The sequence below is a fragment of the Cryptomeria japonica genome, chromosome 6, assembly GCF_030272615.1.
Source record: "Cryptomeria japonica chromosome 6, Sugi_1.0, whole genome shotgun sequence".
Classification (NCBI taxonomy): domain Eukaryota; kingdom Viridiplantae; phylum Streptophyta; class Pinopsida; order Cupressales; family Cupressaceae; genus Cryptomeria; species Cryptomeria japonica.
In genome coordinates, this window is record NC_081410.1 from 134,778,066 (window position 1) to 134,805,092 (window position 27,027).

Below are 27,027 nucleotides of genomic sequence, written 5' to 3' on the forward strand. Positions count from 1 at the left end.
TTCTTATCAACACAAGCTCATTAGATATTCCGGTTGAGTTGAAAATTAAAGTGAGCCCAGGCATTCTCCTGGATTGGTCTTTTCTAGTAGTTAATCTTATTGATATTTGAAAAAACACTTCATAGTAGAAAATAGATTTTATGGCTTTATCTTTGACATATTATTTTTACTATTATTTAATGTTGATAAGCATTCTCAGTTCCAAGTGTATCTAACAGTTTTGTGCTTTCACATGTGCACACTTAATGGTTTTACTGTGTGAGGCTTCTTACAAATAGTATCAATCTTATTTTCTGTTTTCAATTCTTATTTTATATCATAGAAAACTCAGATCACCTTTACCCTCCATTTTTGTTTCTAGATTAACTTCTCGTATTTGGGAGTTAAATTTATCACTTCACTCTAAACCAGCACTTCACGTATCAGAGTTCATAGATCGGTTAAGATCACTTTTCTCAGGACACCATTATACTCATTATTCACATTCTCCAGCCTCCTCTCCCTCAGCATCGTGGCTCTGTTCATCCCTGTTGGCATGAGTCAGCCTCATTCTAGTGACATGGATATACTACTTAGGGCTGCCCCACAAACAACAGGGGCAGATTCATACTATGAGCTTATTCAACTAAATTTCCTTCCAATCTTCACTAGCACATGCTTCCAGAGCTTTCATTCGCCATTTATTGCTATTTGTTAGCCACACAGTGCTTTATTTTGTCTTGTACTTTTATTATTTTGATTCTACAGTTCTCTCTTCCTAGAATTTTCTATCATTAACTGCAGTAACCTTTAGTCCCATTGACCTACGTTTGGTCATCTGTGGACATTAATATAATTGCTTTTTTTCTTACTGACAAACGCCAAGAACCTTTGACAAATTGTGCTTTGATATACTGTCACTGCTTAGTTCAATGTTGAATTTCTATTGTGTCACATTATGTCAGTTGCATTGTTTGAAAAAAAATAGGAATGTATCAATTTGCCACTTCATAGCCCACTTTAGCATTCAAATTTATGGAAGACATCATGACTGGATCCAAACAGAGCCTTTTTATGGTGACTAAACCCCAGAGGAGATAGAATGAGCCACAAAAAAGAGCATCAAATGCCTTTTCTAGGAGGAGGGTGCAAAGGAAAGCTGATTGAATATAATCCATAGAAGGGTGAGTCAATCCCCTTCATGGACTTGTTGGATAAAATTGTCACCAAAAAGTTCAAAAAGGAATAGAATATCACTCCCAAAATACACCATCATTTTTCACTCTCCTATAGCACAATAATATGCAGCATTACAGCTGCATTTCAGATCTGCTACAGCGCAACGTATGGAAGCAACAAAGAACCACTAAGGGTTCATGCATATCTATGTTAATGCCTATGGTTGTGTTTATCAGGGGCTATATTACAACTACTTATCAACATTTTTGACTCATGGCTACCAGTTCATTTGTAATGTCCCTACTAGTTAGAGATCACTTTCCTATAAAACAGATTGTTAGAATACAACAAATGTATATATATATAACTAATCTAACTTGCAATTTAACTTTAAAATACTTAATTAACACTAATCACAATTCTTATCTAATAAAAAGGATACGAATGCCATACGGAGATATGTCCTTAGGCAGCTATGAAGCTCCCCTTCTTGGAACCCATCTTGGTTCCAAGCCATCCAGGAAATCGAAGATGAATTCGATTCCTGTCTTGGATGTAATTTCTTACACCCAGGCCATCCAGGAAATCAAAGATTACTTCGATTCCTGTCTTGGATGTAACTACTTACACCCAAGCCATCCAGGAGATCGGAGGTTCATTCGATTCCTATCTTGAGTGTAATTTATTACACCCAAGCCATCCAAGGAAGACCATATGTCAATTCCTTGCCTTGGATGATGCATCTCATCATCCAAGTCCATCAGAGGGGACCGGCCAGATCCGTCTCTTCTTGGATGAACTTAGTCAACCAAGCCATATATATGCATATAGATATTCAGTATATATACCGCCTACCAAGGATTATCATAATCCCTCCATTAGACTAAGGGAGTTTCCTCCCTATAGCCTCCATCATGTAATCACATTTATATTACATTTTACAATTTATTACTATTTTCCATTCCATAATCCACATTTACATATTCCTAATTTAACATGTATTCCCTAACATATATTCAGCAAAATATCCATTATCCAAAATTCATGTTTATTTATTAACGTATATTCCTAACTATTCATTGAGATGTATTTATTAACATCTAAGAACCATTCATTAACATTTGTAATAAAATGTTCATTACTTATATTCATCAACATATGTATTAAAATATTCATTATTAACATTCATTAATATATATATTAAAATATTTATTATTAATATTCATTAATATATATATTAAAATATTTATTATTAATATTCATTAATATATATATTAAAATATTTATTAACCATATTCATTTACATCTACATTTGTGACATCCCTTACCTATCTGCATCCACCATAGCAGCTTCCACTCTGCAGTTCCTTTTGCTGTTCGCTGCTTTCCTTAGACCACGCGCTCCTCACCCTTTTTTCCCCTATCTCTCATTCTATTTTATATCTTTAATTTCCATAAGAGTCGCCTCACTTCATTTGAGGAGTCATATATCTTTGTTTATTAATAAACATAATTGTTAACTCGGACGCATGTTTATTATCATTTACTGACTTTGTGTGATTGTTGAACTGTCACTTGGTCATTAATAATTTATTCCACAATTATCATATTTATCATTGTATACTAATGTTCTTTGTCATTAAAGATTGGTGCTTTGATAGGCATCTCCTTTATCGCTGTTCCCACATTTCCTTTTGTAAATCGATCATTTGACATGCTGGTGATATCGTAATCGATATTATTAGTTGATGCCATTATTATTACCGATTGCTATTGCTTGTAGATAGAATAACAGTGATAGTTATTGTCTTTCAATAAGAGGATGCTCTTCATATTGCCATTGGATGATCAGTTGCTGTCAAGAATAATCTTCTATCATAGCTCCCCTTGACTTGCCGCTGCTCTTATATATTTCTTTGATATCATTGCTATCGTTAGATATTCCATTTGTGATGGTGGATTACGGGAATGTTCCTACTGATCTATGGATCTTGCTTTCTTTGTCTTCTATTAAAGTCATTTGTTAATGGATTGCTGGGCACTACTTTCTCTCTTAATCACTTTGGGATATATGTGACTGAATCATTGCTATCGACAATATCATTGTATTTGGTCAAAGTCTTTCCATAACCAATGATTGTTCAACGCGATTTTTGTTTGCTGATATTATGGGAATGTAGCGACCAAATAACTCGACTATTGCCACCCAATCAATCTCTATCATTATTTAGAAAATTTAATCTGATGATTACCTGATATAAATGTATTTCATATTCATTTGAATCAGTCCAATGTTACCCATTGGTTCATTGTTTTGGCTTAGTACTCATGGTCGGGACATATATACTTTTTACAGTGTAACGGAAGATATATACATCGTTGGCAATATTATTTCAAGGTGATTGTGATGAGCTGTTGATCCCTTATACCTGTGATAATTGATTTAGAACCTCCAATTGTATTTTGATGCCAAGTAAGAGCTAATATTAATTTATTTTAATTTGAATATTTCAGGAATATTATTAGTAATAAATATTAATAGATATTAATTATATAATACATTTAATAAATAAATAAATTTCAAATAGAAGTTCGTTGTTATTATTATATTAATTAATAATAATAATTACTTCATTTAGGATATATATAACGATCAAGGAGGGGACATGACATCATTATTCTAGTATCAATCAAATGGGCAACAAACAATTGACATGCTGGACATTGAGGCACAAATGGGAGATCTCATGAGCACCAAGGGGGGATAATGAATGTATGAGAGGAAATCAAAACTATCACCATCACCATCACCATTAATGAAGTTTGATGAAACCTAAAGGGTTCCTCTTCAATGCTTAGTAGCATTTCAAGATTGGTAATTATGAGACCATATTGAATGCAAATCAATTACTTTTGTATAACAATATGCCAAACTCTAACATGGTTAAAGGTGTCACCTTAATAGTTGTCTATAAGATCGTAAATTTGGTTGACTCTGTTTGTTTTTCAGATGCTTCATTCAAATTACATAATGGTAACCTAGATTATGAGACTCTTACAAAATATGTAAAGCTACATAAATATAGTATCATTTATAAAAAATAGGCTTGGGGCATCATTTTTGTAATATTTTGCAAACATTCACATAAGTTATCAACTAACTTAAAAGACCATAATCAGTAGCAATTTATTCCCCTATGAGAATATTTACAGCTTCCAATGAATAGATTCAGTAAATGAAAAAATGTAAGAGAGAGATGAAAGACCTCTCTCAGAACTCGGTGTGCAGCAGAATACACAGCAGGCATTCGAGCTGCCACATAGGCAAGTGCCTCATCATCTTTGTACCTGAGGCCTATATCTTCTTGCAAAGTCTTTAGTTTCCATCGTCTTGAACGATTATTTGTATCAACAATGTCTTGAAAAGCTTTAGGACCAGCTCCAGACTCCAGTTGCCGGCTAACATTCTGAAATTCCTTCATGGTCTCAGACAATTTCATTACTTTTTTCTTCATATTTTGCTTTTCCTGTTCTGAAAGAACAACAGTTCAGGCATTAATTTTACATGAAGTTAACATATCACTATATTAAACGGTCACTTGCCAGATATTAATTAATCAATTAAAGGCTGATTCCTTGTCATATTAAAGAAACTTATCAAGATTTATGTATTATCCATAAAGATTCAAAACTTCTACAGTCCTATACTATCAAATCTAACTCTACGCCTTTAATCAACTATCACAATCTCAACAATAATGGATTAGAAGATTTAAAGAAGATATTCATAGTGTCAATAAGGGAAACTTTTAAACATTGCTAAAATGTTCAATAAATTTGCTGAATCATTGCCAAGTTTTTGCTAGGTGCCAAGTTTTTAATATTTTTGGATCAGCCACGTTTTTGTCAAGTCTAACTTTTTAAACTATGGTCTTTCCAATGGGAAAGTCTATTAGCACTTCAAATGTAACTTCTAGAAAAAGCTTCAAATTATGAAAGGATATGTTGAGCAAGAGCTACCTAAAATTCTTCCAAACAATAACCTTGAACGTTGACCTCTTAGCTGGATCCAATCAGTTGATTAAAAGCATTATCTTTTAAATGCAAAGTGTGTTATGAAAATGGTCATCAAGCACGAGAATGCCCAATGGTAATGAAGCAAAAAGCCAAGGTAAAGTACAGAATCTAGATAAGGTTGATAAGGATGGATTTTAAAAACCAATGAAGTTGAAGGATAGTACACCAACACTAAATAAGGGAGAAGAGAAGATTCGGAGAAAAAATGAAAAAGCATAATGGCAAAGCTAAAAGAATTCACTACTACACCTTCAAGGAGTTACTAATGCCAATCAAAAATAAGTTCAAAAGAGTAGGAGCCAGAATGGCTGCAAGAGAATCAAAACCCATGTAAGCAGGAAGACCACCAATTGGAGAACATCCCATAACAACGTTATGATCTAGAAGAAAGCTAGAAAATGTACTGAAAGCTGGAAAAAACAATATAAATATCAAGGAAAAGAAGAAGAGATAGTGTGAAGGTCAAATTATAGAAGGCGACCATGGAAGAAGTGAAAAATGGATCCCAACCTCGTTTGGAGGAAGTGCTCAAAAAGAGGAAAAACACAAAACTAAAGACCATCACTTGGAATGTCTAACGAATCCATGCTCCATCCAAAAAGATAATGTTGAAGGGTTTCTAGATTAGGAACAACTAGATGTATTCATGCCATAACAATTAAAGAGATGCACATGTCGCTACATTTTCAGAATTTATGGATAAGTTTTATTATGAAGATGAGGACATGTGGATGAGAATTTTTTTGTTAGGTCATTATGTGGAAAGGTGTTGAAATCAGTGCTCCCCAGGGATGCATCCCCTGTTTTTTTCAGTCCACCCAGCCGTCCCCTATGGCTCAACCATGTTTTAACTTTTAAGGTGGTTTTTAAAGAAAAAAACATTTTTAAATTTAAAATAAGGGGGATGGGTGGGCCCACAAGGACCCCTCACCCTTTCAAACAAAACATATTTCACTTATCAAAGTAAACCAAAAAGAAGAAAACATTCTCATTTAGACATTTGCAAACTTGTGTTGAAGAGTAGCAAGAAAAGAGCAGCAGTTGAAAGAGGAGAGAACAGCAGTTGAAAGAGGAAATTAGGGCACCAAATCCACTACATTTGAGGTATGTTCTTCATCTTAATTTTGTTTTTTCAATTTGTTTTGCATTATTTCAAGTTTTTTTCAAATTTCATAGAAAGGGCATTGTGAGTTTATTTTTTCTTTTATTTCAACTTCCAACTTTCTTTGAAATTCTTAACCAACAAAAATCATGAGCAGTAGTGGGAGTAGCGATGGGAGTAGTGATAGTGAGGAGGTTGAGAATCAAATAGAAGAAAGAAGTAGAAGTCGTAGAAGTATGGCAGCCACTGAGGGTTACTCGGGGAGTGGGAGTGTACCAAGGCCAGCAAGTTCAAACCCATTTGAATGTCCTTTCAAAATCCTTAAAACCTATGCAAAAGGCCCATTTAACCCCAAGAAACCTCTATTACAATTTACAACACAAGTTGATAAGGATTAAAAAAAATTGGGGGGGCGGGGGAGTAGAGAACGGAAGCTATAACTCCAGCTGAAAAGATTGAGGCAACTAGATTGCATATGGAGGGGGAGGCAAAAAAGCAAGGGATTCCATTGGAGAGTTCACAGTCTATTGTGTCGTTGCCTACAAGATCCGTGGATGTTGGATTTCATGAGGGAGAGGGTTCTACTTCTACTTCTACTAGAGGAAAGAAAAAAACTACCAATGTTGCAACTATGTTTGACACACAACTAAAAATAAGAGATGTGGTTGATTCCTCTATTGCTAAGATTTTTTATGCTAATGCCATACCATTTCATGTGGCACATTCACCATATTTTAAACAAATGTTCAACTATGTGATAGTTGTCAGTCCTTCATTTGTTCCACCTAGAGAACATAAGCTACGCATCACCCTCCTTGATAGAGAATATTTCAAAGTGAATGCATTGATGGAAGATATGAGACAAACTTGGATAAGGGATGGAAGCTCCAGCATCACTGATATCAAACATCAACCACTCCTCAATATTACTATCACAAGTTCAGTCGACTCTTATTTTCTTAGAGCTATTGATTGTTCGAGGAAAAGAAAGGATGCAAACCTTTAATTTCAAATTTTGAAAGATGCCATTAAAGAGGTTGGAGCCTCTAATGTTGTACAGGTAGTGATTGATTCAGCCTATGTGTGTAAGTTAGTTGACCTGATGGTGGAGGGTGTTTATAAGTACATTTTTTTTGACCCCATGTTGTGTTCATGAATTGAACAATACCTTGAAAGACATTGGGAAGATAGATTGGGTGAAGGCAATGGTGTCAAAGGCTAGAGATGTGCAGATGTTCATTTGCAACCATCACACTTCACTTGCTTTGTTCAAGACATTTTAAAAGAAGGAATTCCTCAAGCCCATAGACACTAGATTTGCCAGCTACTTGTTAGAGAGGATGATTTAAGTCCAAGAGGCTTTACAATTAATGGTGGTCAATGTAAAGTGGGTTAAATGGCAAGAGACAAGCACACTGAAAGGAAGAAGTGTGAAACAAAATATCCTTGATGATGACTAGTGGTCCAGAATGAGGTAAGAAAATTGCTGAATTTATTATTTAATTTCTAAAATATTAATTTAATAATGTTTTTAACTTGTAATATATTTTCAAATCTTTTTGAAGATTTTAATTTTTGTAACTTGTTTACACTTGTAGATATGTTTTCTCCTTCATTGAGCCTATTGTGTGAATGATTATATATGATGATAGCCAAATACTAACTCTCCTAGCCTTGGAGAGATTTATGAGACCTTTGATAGCATGCTTGGACCCTATTTTGGGATTTTATGAGGAGCATTGTGATAGAACATTATGAACACCCCACTTCATATGGCAGCCTATGCTCTCAATCCCAAATGGTGTCCAGCAAAACCTGGGAGAGTGCCCTCATCTTATGATGAAGAGGTGAAAAAAGGTTTCATGAAGGCCCTTGGGAAAATGTATACTAAAGATGAATCTGCTTTACTTCACACACAGTGGCTTGCATTGAATGGTGGACATGGCATGGGAAAGATGCACTAGAGTTGAGGTTACTTGTCATTCATCTTCTTTCACAGGGTGCCAATTCCTCTGCTGCAAAGAGGAATTGGTCCACATATAGCTTCATCCAATCAATCAAGAGGAACAACCTTACCTATAGATGATCAAAGAAGTTGGTGGTTGTACACAGTACTTTGCCGCTACAAGATCGACAAACTCTTGAATATCGCCAAACTCTAGTCCCGAAAATGCTATATAGATAGATGAGGAGGAGACAAGTGAAGGATTGGTTGAGGTTACATTGCCTAAAGCAGCCCCTTATATTGGCAATGACTCAAACTTGAGCTCCAATTTTGATTTATACTTACCAATTGCATCTGGTGATTAAGGACAGCCATATATTTTCTATGTTTTTTTCATTTTATAGTTCAAACTTGAGTCTTTGGGCTTTTTTTTATAATTCTTATCTAACATGTATGCACATTGACAATGAAAGCATTTGAATTTTGTTAATTTGTTTATCAATTCTCATGTGAAATCTCAATTCAAGTCAAATATTATGTATTAAGCTTCAAGGATGAATGCTTTATCTATGTTATGATAAGAATATTTGAAATTTATCTATATTTTTAAAGATTTTCCTATTTTTTAATAGTCATCCCCCATCATCCCCTAAAAAATCGCCCAAAAGTACCCCATACTGGAAACATGTCCCGCTTTCCCCTACAGTCCCCGTCCCCAAAACTTGGGGGAGCATAGGTTGAAATGGTACCAAAGTTTCCCAGAACATACCTTTGCTTCTTGGAATGACTTTGTGGCTGTATTTGAAGATGAGTTTGCGCTTGGTGTTGACCCTATTGTTCGTGTCCAAGAATTAGCAAATATTAAATGGCAAGAAAAAGAGTCAAGTATGGACCACAGCGACAGATTTGTTGTTGCCCTTTACTTATTTCAAATGATTTCAGACCTAACACAATTTCTTGCACTGGCATGTTATTTGAAGCCTATGAAGCTGGTCTGAGTTCACTGCAAGAACATTTAAAATTACAAGTCTACATTAGGCTTATACATGCCTTGATTCTGCAGAAAAGGTGAGCAATGAATAGATTGCCAAATTAATATTCTCGAATGGAAGTCTTGCTGGTAATGAACGGCAACAAGTTGGATACAGCACCTAATGTAAGCACTATGTCAGATCATGACTGTGTATACAGATGGTGAAGATATTGTTGGTGCACCACAGAAAAGTGATGCTGATGATAACAGCAATACAATCACCTATCTTCAACTGGAAAGGTCATCTATGGATGATTACAATGATGAGATGAATGATGACTTTCAGTCCAACAGTGAGGTAAATGACTCTGCTGGTTGTGACAGCCATATAGATAGTGAGCATGGGGTATGTACAAGTCAACAAAAGGAAAAGCTCTTGTAGATGATTATATCAATTGTGTACATGTATGTGGTGTAAAGAGTAAACAAAAAGCTAGTCTCTTGTTTGATGTATTGCCCTCTCTTGTCCTTGATTTTGATAATGAAGCTACGGAAGATTGTGTGCATGAGAATGGTGTGGGCATGGTTGTACTTTATGATGAGATTGCTGAAACATATATTAGTGCAACCAATCATTTTCAGATTGTAGACCTTGTCCTTGATGAGTATGAAGATGGTGATCATGTGGACAAATAGGAAAGCATGTTTCTTTTGTGCAAGGCCTATAATCTTCCTCATGCAGAGTGTGCTTCATTTAGGTCGCAAGAAAATGCTGATACAGTGATTGCAGAAAAAGTAATGGGTCATAAGTCTGTTTCCAGCAGCACATACAACACAGCTGAGTGTCAAGATGAGTTTGAAACGAAGAGACAATTTGAAGAGCATGGTTGTTCATGTGAGGTGTCTCGTGGTTCTGATTTTTATGTTAATGATGATAGTGAAGATATGGTTCAAGTGAGTGATCCAAACATGCAATGCATCAGCATGGATGACAGTGATGTGTGTTGGCCACTTGTTATCCAAGAGCTTGATGAAGATGATTTTGATTATGAGGATTTCCTTTTTGAAGGTCAAGCCTCTACTGTTGAAGATAATGGTATGGTTGAATTTGAATCTTTTGTTTGGGCCCAACATATAAGTAATGATAATATTGAGCAACAATACATAAATAAGCAAGAAAATCAGTGTGCGATTGCACAACTTCACAGTGTACCTGTGCTTGAGGGATCCCAATTTGGAATGCAAGTTGACTTGCTTCCATGTGCTAGGCAAGGTTGCCGTTGGGTCTGTTTTTCTTTTCAATATGAGTTGTAGGCATTGTCTTTTTCCTTGATTCATTTGAAGAGGTCAATGAGTATAATTCTTTTTGGTGCTTACCTAGGTTTTCAAATTTTACGACTACTGCTGTATGCACAAGTGATGCATCATGGAATAGGTCACGCACCTATTGTTTGTGGCTACCCTGCTATAATATCGATAATGGTGAAGGAGGTCTTCACTTCCTGGGCAATGTTTGTAAGTTGATGCATGAAGATGAAAGACAATATTTGTTGCATTTGGGTAGTGGATACAACTGCGGTTTGAGGTAGATCAGCTCCTTCACCGGGCTTGTCTTTGACAAAGGCTAATAGTTGCAGTAGTTTATCCATGGCCTTGTGCCATAGATTTTCTTGCGAGGTATAACCTACAGTGTGTTTGTATGTTTTACTTGTATCCATATCTTCCAGTTCCTTGTGCCTCCATGTCATTTGCTGCAAGTTGTCATCATGCCTTTTCTAATTCGTTTGTGTATTGTATATATTGTTGTGCTTGTGCAGTCATGACCTTTGTTTGTCATAATGAAGCGTTTATGTCTCCTCTCTTTTTGGTCTCCCCATTTTTGGTCTACTACATGGAGATAGTTGGATTCTTGTTGTGTCTGTAAGGGACACATGTCCACATCCAAAGCCTATTGGGACTCCAATATGTAATGTCATTATTTGCTTGAGTCCCATCCCTTCTGTGTGTTTTAACCGTTTTAAGCCCACCATTTATAACTGATCTGAAATAGTATCAACAAATCCCATATGAGTCAAAAAAGCCTACATGTTTCGCTATGTCATTCCCGGTGTGCTAACAATTGCAAGAAATCCAAAAAATTTGAAGTCTAGGGCATTCTTTGGTCATATTCTATGTTTTGTTGAGTTTTTAAACTTTTAGAATTGTCCATCCCAGTATGCCACTCCACCCATCACCACCTTTTCCCTCTATTTTTATCAATTCATCAGACTTCCCCTTCCCAACATACCTTTTTTCCACCCACAACCTCCTAGCATTTACAGTTAAATCTTTGTCTAAAGTCTTTCAAACCAGAGTTTCGAACCATCCCTTGTCCAAGATCCTCATGTGGAACTCCACTAATTTCCAACTCCCAACTCAATTTTTCCTCGAGTATTTTTTCAGAATCGAAGTTGTGGGCTTCCTCTACCTGACTACCCTTTCCATATCATCCCTAGCATCTCAATTCTCTGCCCTTCAAAATTTCTCTATGTCTATTTGTCGAACTTTTGGACTTTCCTTCTTGTCATGCCTGGACTCCAACCTCCAGCTCCCAAAACATTTTTTAAGTACTCCTTCGAAGTCAAAATTTCACCCTTCTCTTTAGTTATGTATGAATCATAAGGTATCCAAGACCTCCGAAGTCCAAAAATCCTACATTTTTTACTATTCAAACTCACCTAATCCCTACATGTCCAAAAAGCTATTTTATGATCAAATTTAATGTAGGAACTAATAGAAAAGGGTTTTTCCCCTATAAAAACCACTATTCATCAAAAGGGTGTAGATTTATATGTAACTTGTAGCAATAAAGGCAAAAACATCCCAACATGCCATTAATGATCTAATGGAGTTTTGTAGTTGCTAGATCAAATCGGATAATGCCAAGAAATCATTCTTCATTCTAAAAGGTGTAGATTCAAAGAAAATAAAAGATAAAGAAAACATTTATTTCATTTAAAGCAACGGTTTCAGATCCAATGGTGTTCATGCCATCCCCTAGCACCATATTTGGAGCAGATTTCTTGGCTCAACCACTGCCCTGAGACATTAGATCCCAGGCACATCAAATGAAAATTGGATTTGTTAATCTTTAGGGTATTCTTCCATGACTCCTGCATAGATTTCAAAGTTATTGCAAGTGATCTTCATGCAATTTGAGATGTGAATGGCAATGTGTGGACGACTATGAGCAAGGAATGACGGGTTTCCTTCACAATGCCACAATCTTATCATCATGTGGCTCTCTTATGTGAGTTGGGTACCAAAACGAAGAATCTACATATACCAGTTTGTTGTTCATAGAAACAATTGGTTGCCAAGCCAATTTTTGGTTTGCAAGTGCCTTGAATGTTTCTAGGGCATCAAACTTTGAGTGCCTAAACTATAAATGAATGGATATGCTTTATAATAGCATAGGAAGGGTTTTATATTGCATGTATTTTATAATGGTATGTCTCCATGGCTTTTTGTAGCGGTTCAAGGGAGTAAACAATTATTCATTTCCACTTGCCACATTTGTTGCGATGAATGTAACGAAGGTTTGGTGTGTGCATGACAGCACCTAATGAATTACAAATTCTTTGTAATAACCATTCCTTTATTTCATATGGGTCCTTGTAATTCTAGTTATGGATCATTAAGTATGACTATTGCAGAAATGTAATCTTTGAACTGCATTTAAGTGTAAATCTAGTTCTATTAATACTTTGCAAGATTTATCTCCCTTTTTTTTGTTCATGACTTTGTTGCTCAATGGAGTAGGCACCAGTCCACACTGGTGAAAGATCAACACATTTGTTGGCATGAATGTAATGAAGATTTGGTGTGTGCATGACAGCACCTAATTTATTACAAATTCTTTATAATAATAGCCATTAATTTATCCCATATGGGTCGTTTTAATTCTAGTTATGGATCATTAAGTATGACTATTGCAGAAATGTAATCTTTGGTTTCCATTTAAATGTAAATCTGGATCTATTAATGCTTTGCAAGATTTATCTTCTTCCTTTTGGTTGTTGATGACTCTGTTGCCCAATGGAGTAGGCACCGTTCTGCACTAGTGAAAGTGAATAAATATTGAATAATAAATAAGTTGAAAGCAAAGAACTCACCTTGTGGACTGCTAGATGGGGAGTTGAAGTGGCATTCGGCTTCATTGTGAACTGAAAACAACCTTCTTTCACAATAAACATATTTTGAGGTACATATACGGTAAATAAGACAATTGACATTCCACATTATAAAGGCATGAATACCTCTATGGAGAATACTCCAAGGAAAAAAACGGAAGGCTTTAAGTTTGAAGTCTGACTGGTTTATTAAAAATTAACATTTAATTAAAACCAAAATTCAAGCCCTGAGAAAAGATGATGCTAACAACATCAACCTATAAATGCAGCTTGAGGAGAAAAAAGAAGAACAATATACAGTCCTGTCAACAGATGGGCCGAGAACTCAGTGGTCCATAGAAAATAACATACAATATATTAAATATAATATGAGAATAAGCGGCTGCATTCAATTATACATGGCCAGCGCTTCCCATGCCATTGTTTTCATCACTTTTAATCTACCACCAAAATTAGCAACCTTCAAAATGGCAGCTCACCTTGAAGAAAATTCTCAATAGCTTTCTGGAGGCGACGAGGTATGGGAAGAATACCCATAGATTGCTTAGCTGCTTCTTTAAGCCCTTCTGCGGTGAATAGCTTCTGGGCAGTTTCCGGTATTAGTGAACCCATATTTTTCTTCCTCCTCCGCTCTCCGTCAACTAGTATTATAAGGCGCTTCTCCGCAAGACAATTCTCCCTCAATCACAGGGTTCAAAGCATGGCAGAACAAGATCTAGAGAAAATATACCGAAACATAAACATAAACCCCTGAAGGCGTATAGGGGTTTAAGTTGAATATTTGAGGGATATGTATCATGGGGTGGACCGTGGAACCTATAAGACAATATATGTTGAAATTGCTAGCCAGTTTTCCCCTTTTTTTAAGTTTAAGGTCTTTCATTTTTGTATCTTTCATTTTTGTATTTCACGGTTCAAGGAATAGGAACAAAGGTTTCTACTTATTTTGTGGGGAAGTATTTATCATGAAAGAAAATTATTATTGAAGTTATAATTAGCAATTGCACATGCATGTGTATACCAAAGATGTGTGAAAGGTCGAATAGGAAAAAATTTGGATTATTTTTTGCATACATTTGTGTTGTACATGAGGTCAAAGAGAGATGGAGAGATAAGGGGATACTCATATAGGAAGAGATGAAAGAAGAAATATGGAGAGATAAAAAAATATAGAGAGAGGTCTCGGAAGAGGGGGGAAGCGAGGGAGATAGAGAAATATATAGGAAAAAAGAGGGCGAGAGAGAGGGGAGGGGGAGTGAAAGAGATAGACAAATAGAGAGAAGTAGAGATAAATATATAGAGGGGTGATTAGAGAAATGGGCACAGAGAGAGAGGGGGAGAGGGGAGGCGACGAGGGATAGAGGGAGAGATATGGATATAGATATAGATATATGGAAATACAAATGTATAAAAAGGGATAGGGAAAGAGATAGAGAAACGGGGATAAAGAGGTAGAGAAAGATATGGATGGAAAGAGATATAGAGTGGAGTGAAAGGAAAAAATATGTGTGAGGACATATGTATATGTATATGTACATACATTAATGTATATATGTGTGTGTGTGTGTGTATACATAAATAAATGTATATATGTGTGTATGTACACACACACACACACACACACATATATATACACACATATGTGTGTATACATATGTGTATATATATCCCCCTTTATATAGTGTGTTGTATGTGTGTGCATACATATACATAAATATATATATATGCACATACATATATACATATATTTATACATACATATAAGTGTATATATATATATATATATATATATATATATATATATATATATATATATTTTCACACACACATACACATATAGCTCCATATATAGAGGGGTAGAGGGAGAGAGGAGAGAGGAAGAGAGGGAGAGATGTAGATATAGGAAAATATAAAGATATAGAAAGGAACAGGGGAAGAGATACAGTGATAGGAAGAGAGATGGAGATAGAGAAAGGAAGAGAGATGGGGAGAGAGAGGATAGAAAGCAAGTAGAGAGATATTAAAAGAGGGAGTGATAGAGAGGAGAGATAGAGAGATAGTGATAGTGGAAAAGATAGAGGGGGAAGAGAGAAATGCATGGAGAGATAAGGAGATGGAGATGGGGAAGAGATAGAGAGGAAGATAGAGATAGATGGAGATGGAGGGTGTGTGTGTGTGTGTGTGTGTGTGTGTGAGAGAGAGAGAGAGAGAGAGAGAGAGGAAGGGATAAAAAGATTACACCATTAACTCTAATATTCATAAATATGTTAAATATTTTTTATTTTTTTTTAATAGTTATAAAATAAGTAGTTTTCAAATTCTATAAAATAAATATTGGTTAATTTTTTTTTTTAAATTATTATTAATAAATTTTTAGGTTGAATGATTAAAATTATTGTATTTCTATTTTATTTTAAGTTGAATTCATGACTGTGCCTTTTTTATATATTTAAAAATACTATAAATATTTTATTTAAATATTAAATGATTTGACATACAGATAATTAATAATAATTTCACTTTTTCTATAAAAATAAAAATAAAAATTATTTTGATGACATTTAATTATAGTGAAATTTAAATATTTACCATATTTATGATTGAATAAACTAATAAGTAAATTGTTACATGGCTTGTCTTGAATTGCATATTTATTGATGGCATTTAATTAATTAACTTGTATAACCCTTCTATGAAAACAAATAATAAGTAAAATTTCCATTACAAACAAATAATAAGTAAAATTTGCATTACAAATTGAAAAAATGTATTGTCACATTATATATTTTAAATCACATTATATTGGTGGGACATGCGTACAGTGCAGAGAAAGGATATTGGCTGCCAAGCATATTATGATAGACACACTTCACATAAATCTTACTTAAATTTAATTAAACATATTCTAATTAAATATAATTTTAATCTAATTTAAAAAAATTATAATTATAATGATAATTTAATCTACATAATTATAATTTTAATAATAAATATAATAATTTTGTTTTTCAAAGTGATTTTAAAGATTATGCAGATATCTTTACTCCAAACTTTCCTCTTGATATTAGGGAATTTTTCAATCTAATCAAAGGAAATTTATTGCATGCTATTTTTAAAATCATGTGTGAATATTTTGTTGGACCATGAGAATACCATTTACCAAGGGTCAAATTTATTCCATAAACATATCCATTGTTCCCAGAAATAATAATAAAATATGTTACTCCTACTTTATTTGCTCCTAGATTAGCAATTTGGATGGAGTTCAACTATGTCCAAGGTGATGAACAAGTGGGAATCATACATGCATTCAATAATCATCCTTCTAATTGGGATAAACTATCTAAATTTCTTCCAAGAAAATTATTACCACTAGGACCTCATTTGGAATAGCATATGGGTTTGTCTATGTCATGATGTCAAGAACATTATGATCTGACCAAAAAATGCAACCCTTTCAAAAAATAATGATCCTTGTAGCCACTTGCAGGTATTATGTAGGCCACTCTCACTTGCGATTTTCTAAAAAGTGATTGTCTTTATCCTCCGCTAAGTTTAATCTAGGTCAATGTCTAGAGCCACAAGAAAATAATCTGGAATTGCAATCAAAAGAAACTTCAACTCCAAATTATAGATTGTATTCAACAAGTCTTGCAAAAGAAGAAAATGATCAAGCCTTTCAAAGATATTGGTAAATCCTACTCTATGATTTGTCCAAGTAAATCTACTATTTTTAGGGGGAATGTCCCAAAGTTTAGCTCTATCCATAAAATATCTTAAATCCAACATTTCTCGACTCTTTGTCTTCAACCTATCACTTTTCTTGCTAAGGTTAAGGAGGACATTGAAATAGCCCCTATCAGTACCTTACTTCATTAGCTCTCGCTAAAGATATTTTGGACAAATATAACATCGACAAAGCTCTTTTCTCTTATATTTTAATCAAATTATGAATGTTAAATAATGAAAATATTAGCTCTTAGTTGAAGAATCTTTCCTCACACAACAACCAATTTTGGCCTGCATCTATCTCCTTAATGCTAACCTTATCAAGGTTCCATAGAAAACCCACTCCTCTAGTGGATCCAATAATATATTTGAGGATACCACTCCAAATCTTGCAATGGTCGATGAAATGGCTAGCCTCCACCTATAAAAATTTTGTTCCCTAAAGTAGCACAATTTTGACCAACATACTTTGTAAATGACTCTTGGTTGTTCATCGCTTGCCAGGGGCATTCAGGCCCCTGACATTCAACATGGTTATCTTCATTTCCCTCCAAGAGAGGGGTTTCCTCCCTTAGATATGAACATATACTTTTTGACGGTTTATAATTATTTCTCAATTGCTTCCCCGCTCTTCTTCTTGTTGGCTTTCCTTAAATTGTAATTGCTCACTTTCAATTTATTTCCCAAATCCCTAGACAATAATTGGATAATACATCTATGGTCCACAATCTCAATCTCATTGGAATCTAAATTATTCTTGTCTACATCATCTTCATATGACCCACCTCCCTCCACCTTACTAAGAGGGGAAGGTTCCCCAACATCAATTTTTTTCTCCATCTATTTGATGACTTTGGGTCTATGGAGGAAGAACGCAAATTTCATCATCTATTATAGATTTGGGAAGGGGAGAACACCTCCAAATCATTTTCCAAAATATCAATTTGGCAGCTAGATTTTGAGAAGAGGACATCATGTTGATTTGATATTGGTCAAGCCATGTGTGAGGGCTTCACCTCCCCACAAGCCTTCCTTGCAACCTTTGAGAGACTTGGTTTGTCTAGTCTACCACATTTTCCGAGTATGACCACTTTGGAGGAAGCCCCCACACGACAAGAATCTTCAATTTCCTCTAGTTGGTGGGGGCTCTTGGAGGGATGTTTGAACAATTTGATAGTTGTAAGAGGCACAAAGAATTTTATCTTATACAAAAAGCTTCAATTTATTAAGGTCGAGCTCAAGGACTATGATGAGCATTATTTGAATTTAACACATTCAAACAAAAAGAGAGCATTGAATTTGAGAAGTCTATCGTAAATGAACCTTTCATCCAAAATGGTATATTTCAAGAGAAATTTGAGGAAGAAACTTTAGTGGGAGAATGCAGAAGTCGTAGTAAGGGAGGAGCTATTCTATAAATTCAAGGCACAAAAGCTTTGGTTGAATGTTAAAGACCACAATATGAAAGTCTTTCATTGCTCAGTAAAATTTAAGTGTGCCTTCAATAAAATCAATGAGATCAATGTCTAAATGGTTGGGTGGTCAACTTGTTTGAGGCAATTGAACAAGAAATGTTTCTTTTCTTCTAAGCTTTGTTGGCCCTGGAGGGAGCAATATATTAGATAGTTGAGGGTCCTTCACTAGATTTCCTCCCTGAGATAGTGTTAGATGTTGATAATGCTATGATTATTGTGATGTTCTCAGAGAAATAATTTAAGAATTTCTTTCTAGTTCCATCTTGATAAGGTCCCAGGCTTTGATGGGTTTCCTACTAGTTTTTATCATAAATTTTGGCACTTCCTAGGGAAGGATGTATGGGAATTGGTGGAGGACTTTAGATCCAAAAGGAGATCTATGATCATAAACAATGTTATCATTAGCCTCATGTAAAAAAAGGTAAGTATGTGTCCTTTGCTAACTTCAGGTTGGTATTGCTTTGTAACACTGTCTATAAGATTATTTCAAAGACCCTTGCAAACAAGATGAAAAATACTCTAAAGTCCATAATATTGAAAGAATAGAATAGATTCAAGTCAATAAAATATTATAGATAGCATCATTATAGAAAATGAGGCAATGAATTTGATCAATAGCTCTAGACAATAAGCCATCAGGATTAAATTAGATGTTAGTAAATCCCATGACAAATTCAATTGGTTGTTCTTATGAAATATCATGAGCAAGTTTGGTTAGATTAGGTGTTATAATGTGCTTTAATAGTTAGATCCTCAATTATTGTCAATGGTTCATTGTATGGGTTTTTTAATTCTTTGAATAGCCTACACTAGGGGGATCATATCTCCCTTTTCCTATTCATCACTATGGCTGAGACATTAGGGAGATGCAATAAATAGTTGCATACAATGGGGAGATGGAGAGGTATCTAGGTCATAGAGAATGTGGAGCCCATAATTTTTTGTCAATTCATGGATGGTACAATTATGTTTGGGGGAGGCAAATCTTGAAGTGTCGAAGATAATCAAGAGTTATCTTTCCATTTACACTATTTTTGGGGGGCAAATTAATAACATAGATAAATCAACCACATTTTTATTTAACACTAAGAAGTTGTAGCACAGGAAAATTGTTGAGCTCCTTGGTTTCTCCATCATGACCTTACCTTTGAAACATTTTGGGGTCATGTTGTTTGTTGGGGCCTATCAAACAAGTCATTTGGATGAGGTAATTGCCACTATAGAACCAAGGCTACTTCTTGGGAAAGTTGATAGTTAAAATTAGTTAATCACATTACCATGATTAAGTTTGTCCTTGAGACGATCCCTATTTTTATCATATCATGCCTTTAACTCATTAGGAGGGCTTCAACTAACCTTGAAAGCATTTTGAAGTGATTTATTTTGAAAGGGATCTAAGGAAGATAAAAGAATATTTTTGGTGGGGTTTGAGAATTTTGATAACCATATACTATTGATTTCCAAGTATCAAACCCTAGAGTCATCAAATAGGTAGATACATACTAACACTCTAGAAAGCATAATAAGATCCATCAAATAATGGAGATCAATTAGAGGAGAACCTTTATTGACCAACCATGTATGTTTCCAATATCTACCTTCCAACTATTAGGCTACACAAAGAAACCAATTCTGATACCAATTGAAGAGCACACAATTACATTGAGATGGGGGTGAATTAGTTAATACAATCTTTTCACTAAATTCAATTCTTAACAATCATAGTAGCAAAAACGGACAGAAAGTTAAGGTACTGGAACAACTTCCTACACTAATCTCTAGATGAGAATTATGCAAAAAAATTAAGATCTTTACAATAATTAGTAAAATTAAACAAAAATAACATAAATAGAATTCATACTATTGATGGGCCTTTTGACACACCTAACACAAGCTAAGTATCATTTATATTCTCCTGAAAACGACAAGGAATAAAGAATTCCTAACCTCCCAAGGTCTCTAATATTGGGTCACAATGATACATGAATGGCTAAGTGTTCATGTGCATGTTTCAATGAAGGGGCCTTTCTTGGTATCAAACTAAAGCGAATACTTTTCTAAAATCCTAATTTTCTTATAGTAAAAGTCAAAAGATATATCAAAGTAACAAGGGAAAATAATAATTAATATGATCAATGAAATATATCATCAATAATGTTCAAGAATGAGTTAGGCACAACAAATCAAGTTATTCAACTTAACCTATAAATGAAGCAAAATTCTTGGTAGGACAACAATTATTTACTTGATTTCACAATATTCATTCCAACCTTGTATACCATTAACATGCGCAATATGATTTATGAAATAATAAAGCTTGGAATTCTTTAAATTCAATCATGAACAACAAGCAAAATAATAAAGAAAGTACCAATTATTTGCAAAGAAACCTCAAGAAATTGTAATCCACTAGCTCCAATTTGCATATTTTAGAAAAACACCAACAATAACTAGTATAATAGAGAGAACAAAATCATGAAATCTTTTTGAAACTTAACAAAACTATGAAACTAAAATTCTATAGCATTAGGAACTCAAATCATCAATTTTCGAAACCTTGAAAATAATTTACATTTTATACAATCATCTCCCTAGAAATTAGGAGTAAGATAAACAAGTTTCCCCACACACACAAGAGAAACTCCCAGTTAACACGCAGGTTACTGGGCCTTTTTTAGCAACTTTCCAAAAAACAAGGTCCTTGCTAACTAGCACTATCAGTTGAACTCTATATACGTGGCAACTTGCAGTGTTGTCGCTCTGAACTCATGCATGTGAAAGAGAACCCCAGTGAATTGAGAGACTCAAAATAGCAACTTTTTGTTTTTACTCTTCTTTCTCAACATATAGTAAATGTTATCTTTGAATTATAGTTGTAAATTCCCAAAAATATTCAAAATGGGATACTCCACCCCTTTCGAAACTGACTTGCACTACATTCTCAAAAAATTTCCTACACAGCTTCCTCAGAAACTGACCTACCCCACCTCTTCAGGTTTACTTCTTACTTTTGTAATTTTCAAAGCTACTCAAGAAGCAATCCAAAGCAGGTTGAGTAGGACCAAGAACCCATTCTAACCTAAATTTAGATACCTCGAGGGTTTCTTTAAACTCGTTCAACTTTTCTACTAATTCATTTGCTACTTAGGTGGCTCAATCAGTCTCCAAAATCAAATACAAATAGTGACTCATTAATTGATAATCAAATTTTACTTCAAGTGCAAACCTATTAGCCACATACTTTTCCCACTCTTGCAAAATTGAGTCCTTAATCACTATCTTGTCCCTCATGTGAGTGTACACACCATCCCTAAGTAACAATACTATATACTTCTCATATTCTTGGGCAGACATGATCAAAGTCGGTTCTTTCTTTGATACCTCCACATTATATTGATTATTAATGTCTCTTTTAAATTCTAGCTGGTAAAGGCACTCTTAAATTATTTCAAATTCTTCCTCTCCAAGTAGGTCTTCTCCCTTTATCACCTCTTCTCCTAAGTCCCTCATCTCCTTCAATAGTGTGATTTGCCTTGCATACCCCTGAGACTGCGTTGTCCAGTGATTAGATAGCGTAAGGGCCTTTGTTTACACTACTTGTGCCTCTTTGTATATATTCATTGCATCTCTAATGAAGGCTATAATATTTTCCAATTGTTTTAAAGCCCATGAATCCACCATTGCAGCCTTTTCTTTCATGGCATATAAAGATTTCCACTCTTCCTGAGGTAGGGTAGGGAATGTTAGTACCTCACTAGGATGAGAATTCAGCAGTTCAACCAAGTCTTTAAGGACTTCCTTGTACTATAATATTTAAGTCTTTAAATCCTACTTGTATTTGGATTCTTTTTCAATTCTTATCTTAATTGTAGCTGTAGCAACATCTAACGTTGTCACCTCACCCCATTTGGTTTTCTTACCCAAATTGACTTAGGTGAACTGATAGTCTAAAGGGCATATCCCTTCCATGTCCTTATTGAGAGTAAGAGTTACAATGTTAGCTATGATTTCCTTTTACTCATTCCTAGAAGTTGTGTGCAACGTTCTAGCTTTCTTAGTCTTCCTGGGGGTTTCCTTCATTAGCTCCTAAAGCGTATTTCTTGAGATGATAGTTCTCTTTTTCCTCGAAAAGTTGAACTTCAACCATCGAGGAACATTAGGATCATCTTGTACATCAAAAGAAGTAACTTGTGTCACCACAACTTGAATTAAGCCATGTACTTTCTCTTTTTGTGCTCGTTGCTCTATAAAGACATCATCTTGTGGTACCCTTGATATGTTACTGCGGTATCCTAAAATTACACCCTTGTACAATTTTAACTGCATTTGGATCCCTACCTTAGTGTTTGCACCCCTAAGCCTAACTGGGACTTGATTCTACTTGCACCATGCAAATATGACTTTATTATTTCTATTCACATCAACTAGGCACCTTGTCCTAGCCCTAAAATGGGGTAGGACCAGGGTGCCACACCTTGGTCCTCCCTATTTGGGCCCCTCTTCAAAACCTTTTTTCTATTTCAAAAATGTGTGGGAAACCTAGCTCCGTGTCAACCCAGGTCAAAAAATTAACATGTTTTTTGGTGAGCAACTATAAATTGAGGCTTTCCCCTCTCATTTGGCTATATAGGCATAATAATAGACACACATGAGATTCAATTCAACATCAAGCAATCTAGCATTCAAGCAATTGAGCAAGTAATCGGTCTTCCTTCAAGCCTCGAAGAAACAACAAAGTCAAGATTCAAGCATTGAAGTGTACATTCACATCCTATTTTGTCAAAGACTTCATAAAACCCTAATCTCATGTGGGGACAAACAAAACTTCACAAGGAGGTATATCATTTTGGTTTTCAGTCATTATTCAGTATCTCCCTCAAAAGGAGAATCTTCAATTACAACAATTCCATTATCTTTTATCTCTATTTTATGGTTAATTCCAAAATTGGGGTTTGACTTAGGCAAGCCCCTATTCCCAACCTATTTCTCTTTCTTTCTATGTGGAAGAAACAGGTACGAAGCTGTGATCTTTAGAATCAACAATAGAGGTGAATCAATCCTCCTTTGGTGTGCGAAAAGTTTGGAGGATCAGGGTGAATTTCGCCACTATCTCAACATTTTAGGAGCTCCTTGAGGGATAAGATCTGAATCTATTTACATTTCTTAGATCTAGGTGCATTTCTCAATCCAACGACTGTAGCTTGTTTTTTCTATATTTTTACCTTCATTTTCAACACTTTACCCTAATTTCAACAATTCAACTTACAAAAGAGGGGAAACAAATTCACACCTTGAATTCAATTAGTATTTTCAGTCCTTATCTTTGCTGAATTGTAACTATCTATTGGATTCAACCCTCTTTTAAATGTAATAGGTCCTTAAGCAAAAATTAGTTATTTTCATCCATCTTGTGATGGAAACCCTAATTTTTCACCCACTACAGTTATATTCATCTTCTTTATCATCCTTTTGTTCTTGCATCCTCGTGGCTTCAATCATATTCTCCCTTTGAGGTGTCTTTATTTTCATACTTTGACCCTGATCCTCCTCTATCATACTTACCAACTTTTCTTGATCCTGAGGGGTGAGGAGTAGTCAACTATTCTCCTCATTAACTTCCATTTCTACTCCTTGCTTTGGCTCTTATTGTTGAGGAGCATCATGAACCTAATCTGATGTATTTGAAGGTTGAATAGACAAGAGCACATCTTATGAGGATGGCACTTGCATCACCATAGGGTCATCCATCCCAAGGCTCTTAGTTCCTTGCTTTTTTTATGTCTAGGATGGAGGCTTATTTCTACTTGTGCGAGAGAGAATGTCTCCCACATTTGTTTTTTTTTCCTCATCTGAGTCAATATTGTGTCCTTCCACATAGTCATGGGTTGGTTGTGTAGGTGGAGGAGGTGGCCTAGTAAAAATATCATCTATTCCATCACAAGCGCCTGAAGAACCCTCTCTTGGAGTTGGCTCTCCAATGGTTTGTGTATACACCTAAAAATCGGCTATGCGCAATTAAATAAATATTTTATGTTTATTTAATATTTATTCTTCTATTAAATAGTTAATTTGAAAACATTAATTTATTTAATTCATTTATCCTATTCTTCTAATTAATGAAATATCTAATATTTAATTATTCCTCTAACCAAATTAATTAAATATCTAATATTTAATTATCTCCTCCAAGCAATTAAATATCTAATATTTAATTATTCCTCTAACCAAGTTAATTAAATATCTAATATTTAATTATCTCCTCCAAACAATTAAATATCTAATATTTAATAGTTTTTCTCCTATCCTATAGTCTCAAAATATTAAATAATTCTTAAATTATTTAATCCATTTTCCAACTCACCCTCCATCTCCACTTCATCTTCCCTTTGCCAACTCATCCATCATATGGCTAAGGAAAGTAATATTTCTTAAATATTAATTCATCATTTATCTCCAACCTCCAAAATTAATGAAATTGTGTACGTACACATATTTCATAACCATTTCCTATATTCTCTCCAACATCCCCTACTTCTTAGGAAGGACTCGAGTCCACTTGTCCTCTCATGCCTAATTTTTCTCCAACCATCCCTAGATTGTCTCAGATAGCAACCCAGTCAAGGTGTGATGAGTGACACTTGTCTTCTCCTTCCCCCTTTCTCTCAACCTTCACCTTTGCTCATAGCCATCCAAATCTACAGATCTGATCAGGACTGTTGATCTGAGCCACATCATCTAATCCTCTCAAGGTCTATAAAATCAAGAGCTTCAGTTGAGAGAGTTAGCCTTCAAGTTAGTCTTGAAAAAAAGTCTTCAAGCTAATCATATGTATCCATGAGTTTTTGAAGCAATTAGCAATTATCAAATAACAATATCATATAGCATTTTAGCATAATCATGTAGCATTTGCATATCATAGTATCAATTAACTACAAGTTATCAGTCCATTCTTCATATGTCATCTTGGAAGCCAACAGTGCATTGTCTGAGAGCACACCATTTGCAACCAGGAACAGTGGAGTTAGGACACAATGAGACATAAATCATGAAGGTAAAATAATGTTTTATTTTAATATGTATTTCATGTAGTTTCATTGGTTGAATTTGGATTTCCTGTAGCATTTCCATTTGTATTTTGTGAAAGTAACTTATTACAGGTAACATTCTAAGGATGAAATTCAAGCTCACACAATTTGCATGGGGGCAATCGATGCTTATGGAGTGGTTGTAAGTCCTATAGTTATTCCCAGCTCTACACACTTCTTTAGGATTTGGGATTCATTTATCTTACCATCTAGCTTCCTTCTTAATCCAACCTATTCGATGAAGATAAAGGTACATCTTGGGCTGGTGGAGTAACTATTTTCTTCTCATCATCCTTCTCCTTTCTCTAGTATTCTTTGGTACCCTGGGATTGAGAATTACCAAAGATTTTCTCATTCCCTTTTCTCTTTGGAGGCACTCCTTAAAATCTCAAATTAATCCATTTTTGACTCCATTTCTTCAAGATTGAGGTGATTGTATCAATATCTATATCTTCTGGTTCTGTCCATTTGATGGCTAGAAGGAGTTTAGTGTCTATCTTTTTTCTCATTGTAAATTGGGTATAAAACCACCCCATCATCTGAGATATCTTTAGGGATGTCATCTTTTACACTAAATTTCCTCATTTGAAATGTCACCAAGCTACAGTAATGCCTTTTTTTCTCACATCAAAACTGTTACAATCCTTCCCAAAAATTCTCTAATACATGCTCATGTCCTATATAAGCATTAGCCATCATCTTCTTCAACTTTTCAAAAGGATCATAGAGGGCCCAGACATAATCAAATTCCTTAAAATTGAGAGCTTATAATTCATATACTGCAATCTTATCTATAGCCAAGTCTTGACATTCATAATGCCTAATTATGAAGGGGAAACTCACTCCTAGCCTATGTCTTTGTGTCATTAAGGCTTAAACTTCTACAATCTATCTGCAAAATTCTAACAAAATGACTTGATCATTACGGTACCGAGGGAGTAGAAAAGTCTTTCTAATGAATCCTTCCAATATGATATAGGTGGAGCGTGGGCTTTGGAGAAACCATGTTCCCCATTTACTCACCACTAGTTTTGCATCCTTCGACATATGAAACCCTACATCTCCAGAGAGCATGTTGATCGCTACATAAAGGAAGGCATCATTGACACTTTTATAATGATTTTCTACCTCTTTCATGCTCAACTCGATATAATGATCCCAAATCTTTACACAATATGCTTCCTCCCCTAATTTGCTTTGCATGTTTAATCTAAGGAAGATTCCACTTCTGGCTGCAATCCACACAATGTATGAAGTTATAAAGAATCTCTTTGTTTCCAGCACTTTGTACATTTGCTCATAAATGCAATC

The 27,027-nt window shown here is 34.9% G+C and overlaps 1 protein-coding gene across 1 annotated transcript in view; it reads right to left on the reverse strand.

Annotated features, from left to right (window-relative positions):
- LOC131044232 (uncharacterized) overlaps positions 1-14,221 on the reverse strand; it is a 108,308-nt gene extending 94,087 nt beyond the window's left edge. Inside the window, exons 1-2 of the mRNA XM_057977514.2 lie at positions 13,907-14,221; positions 4,425-4,690 (exon numbers count right to left, since the gene is read on the reverse strand). Coding sequence (XP_057833497.2) covers positions 4,425-4,690; positions 13,907-14,039 — 399 coding nt within the window. The 5' untranslated portion in view covers positions 14,040-14,221. The remainder of the gene's footprint in view (positions 1-4,424; positions 4,691-13,906) is intronic.
- Between the last annotated feature and the right edge of the window lie 12,806 nt (positions 14,222-27,027).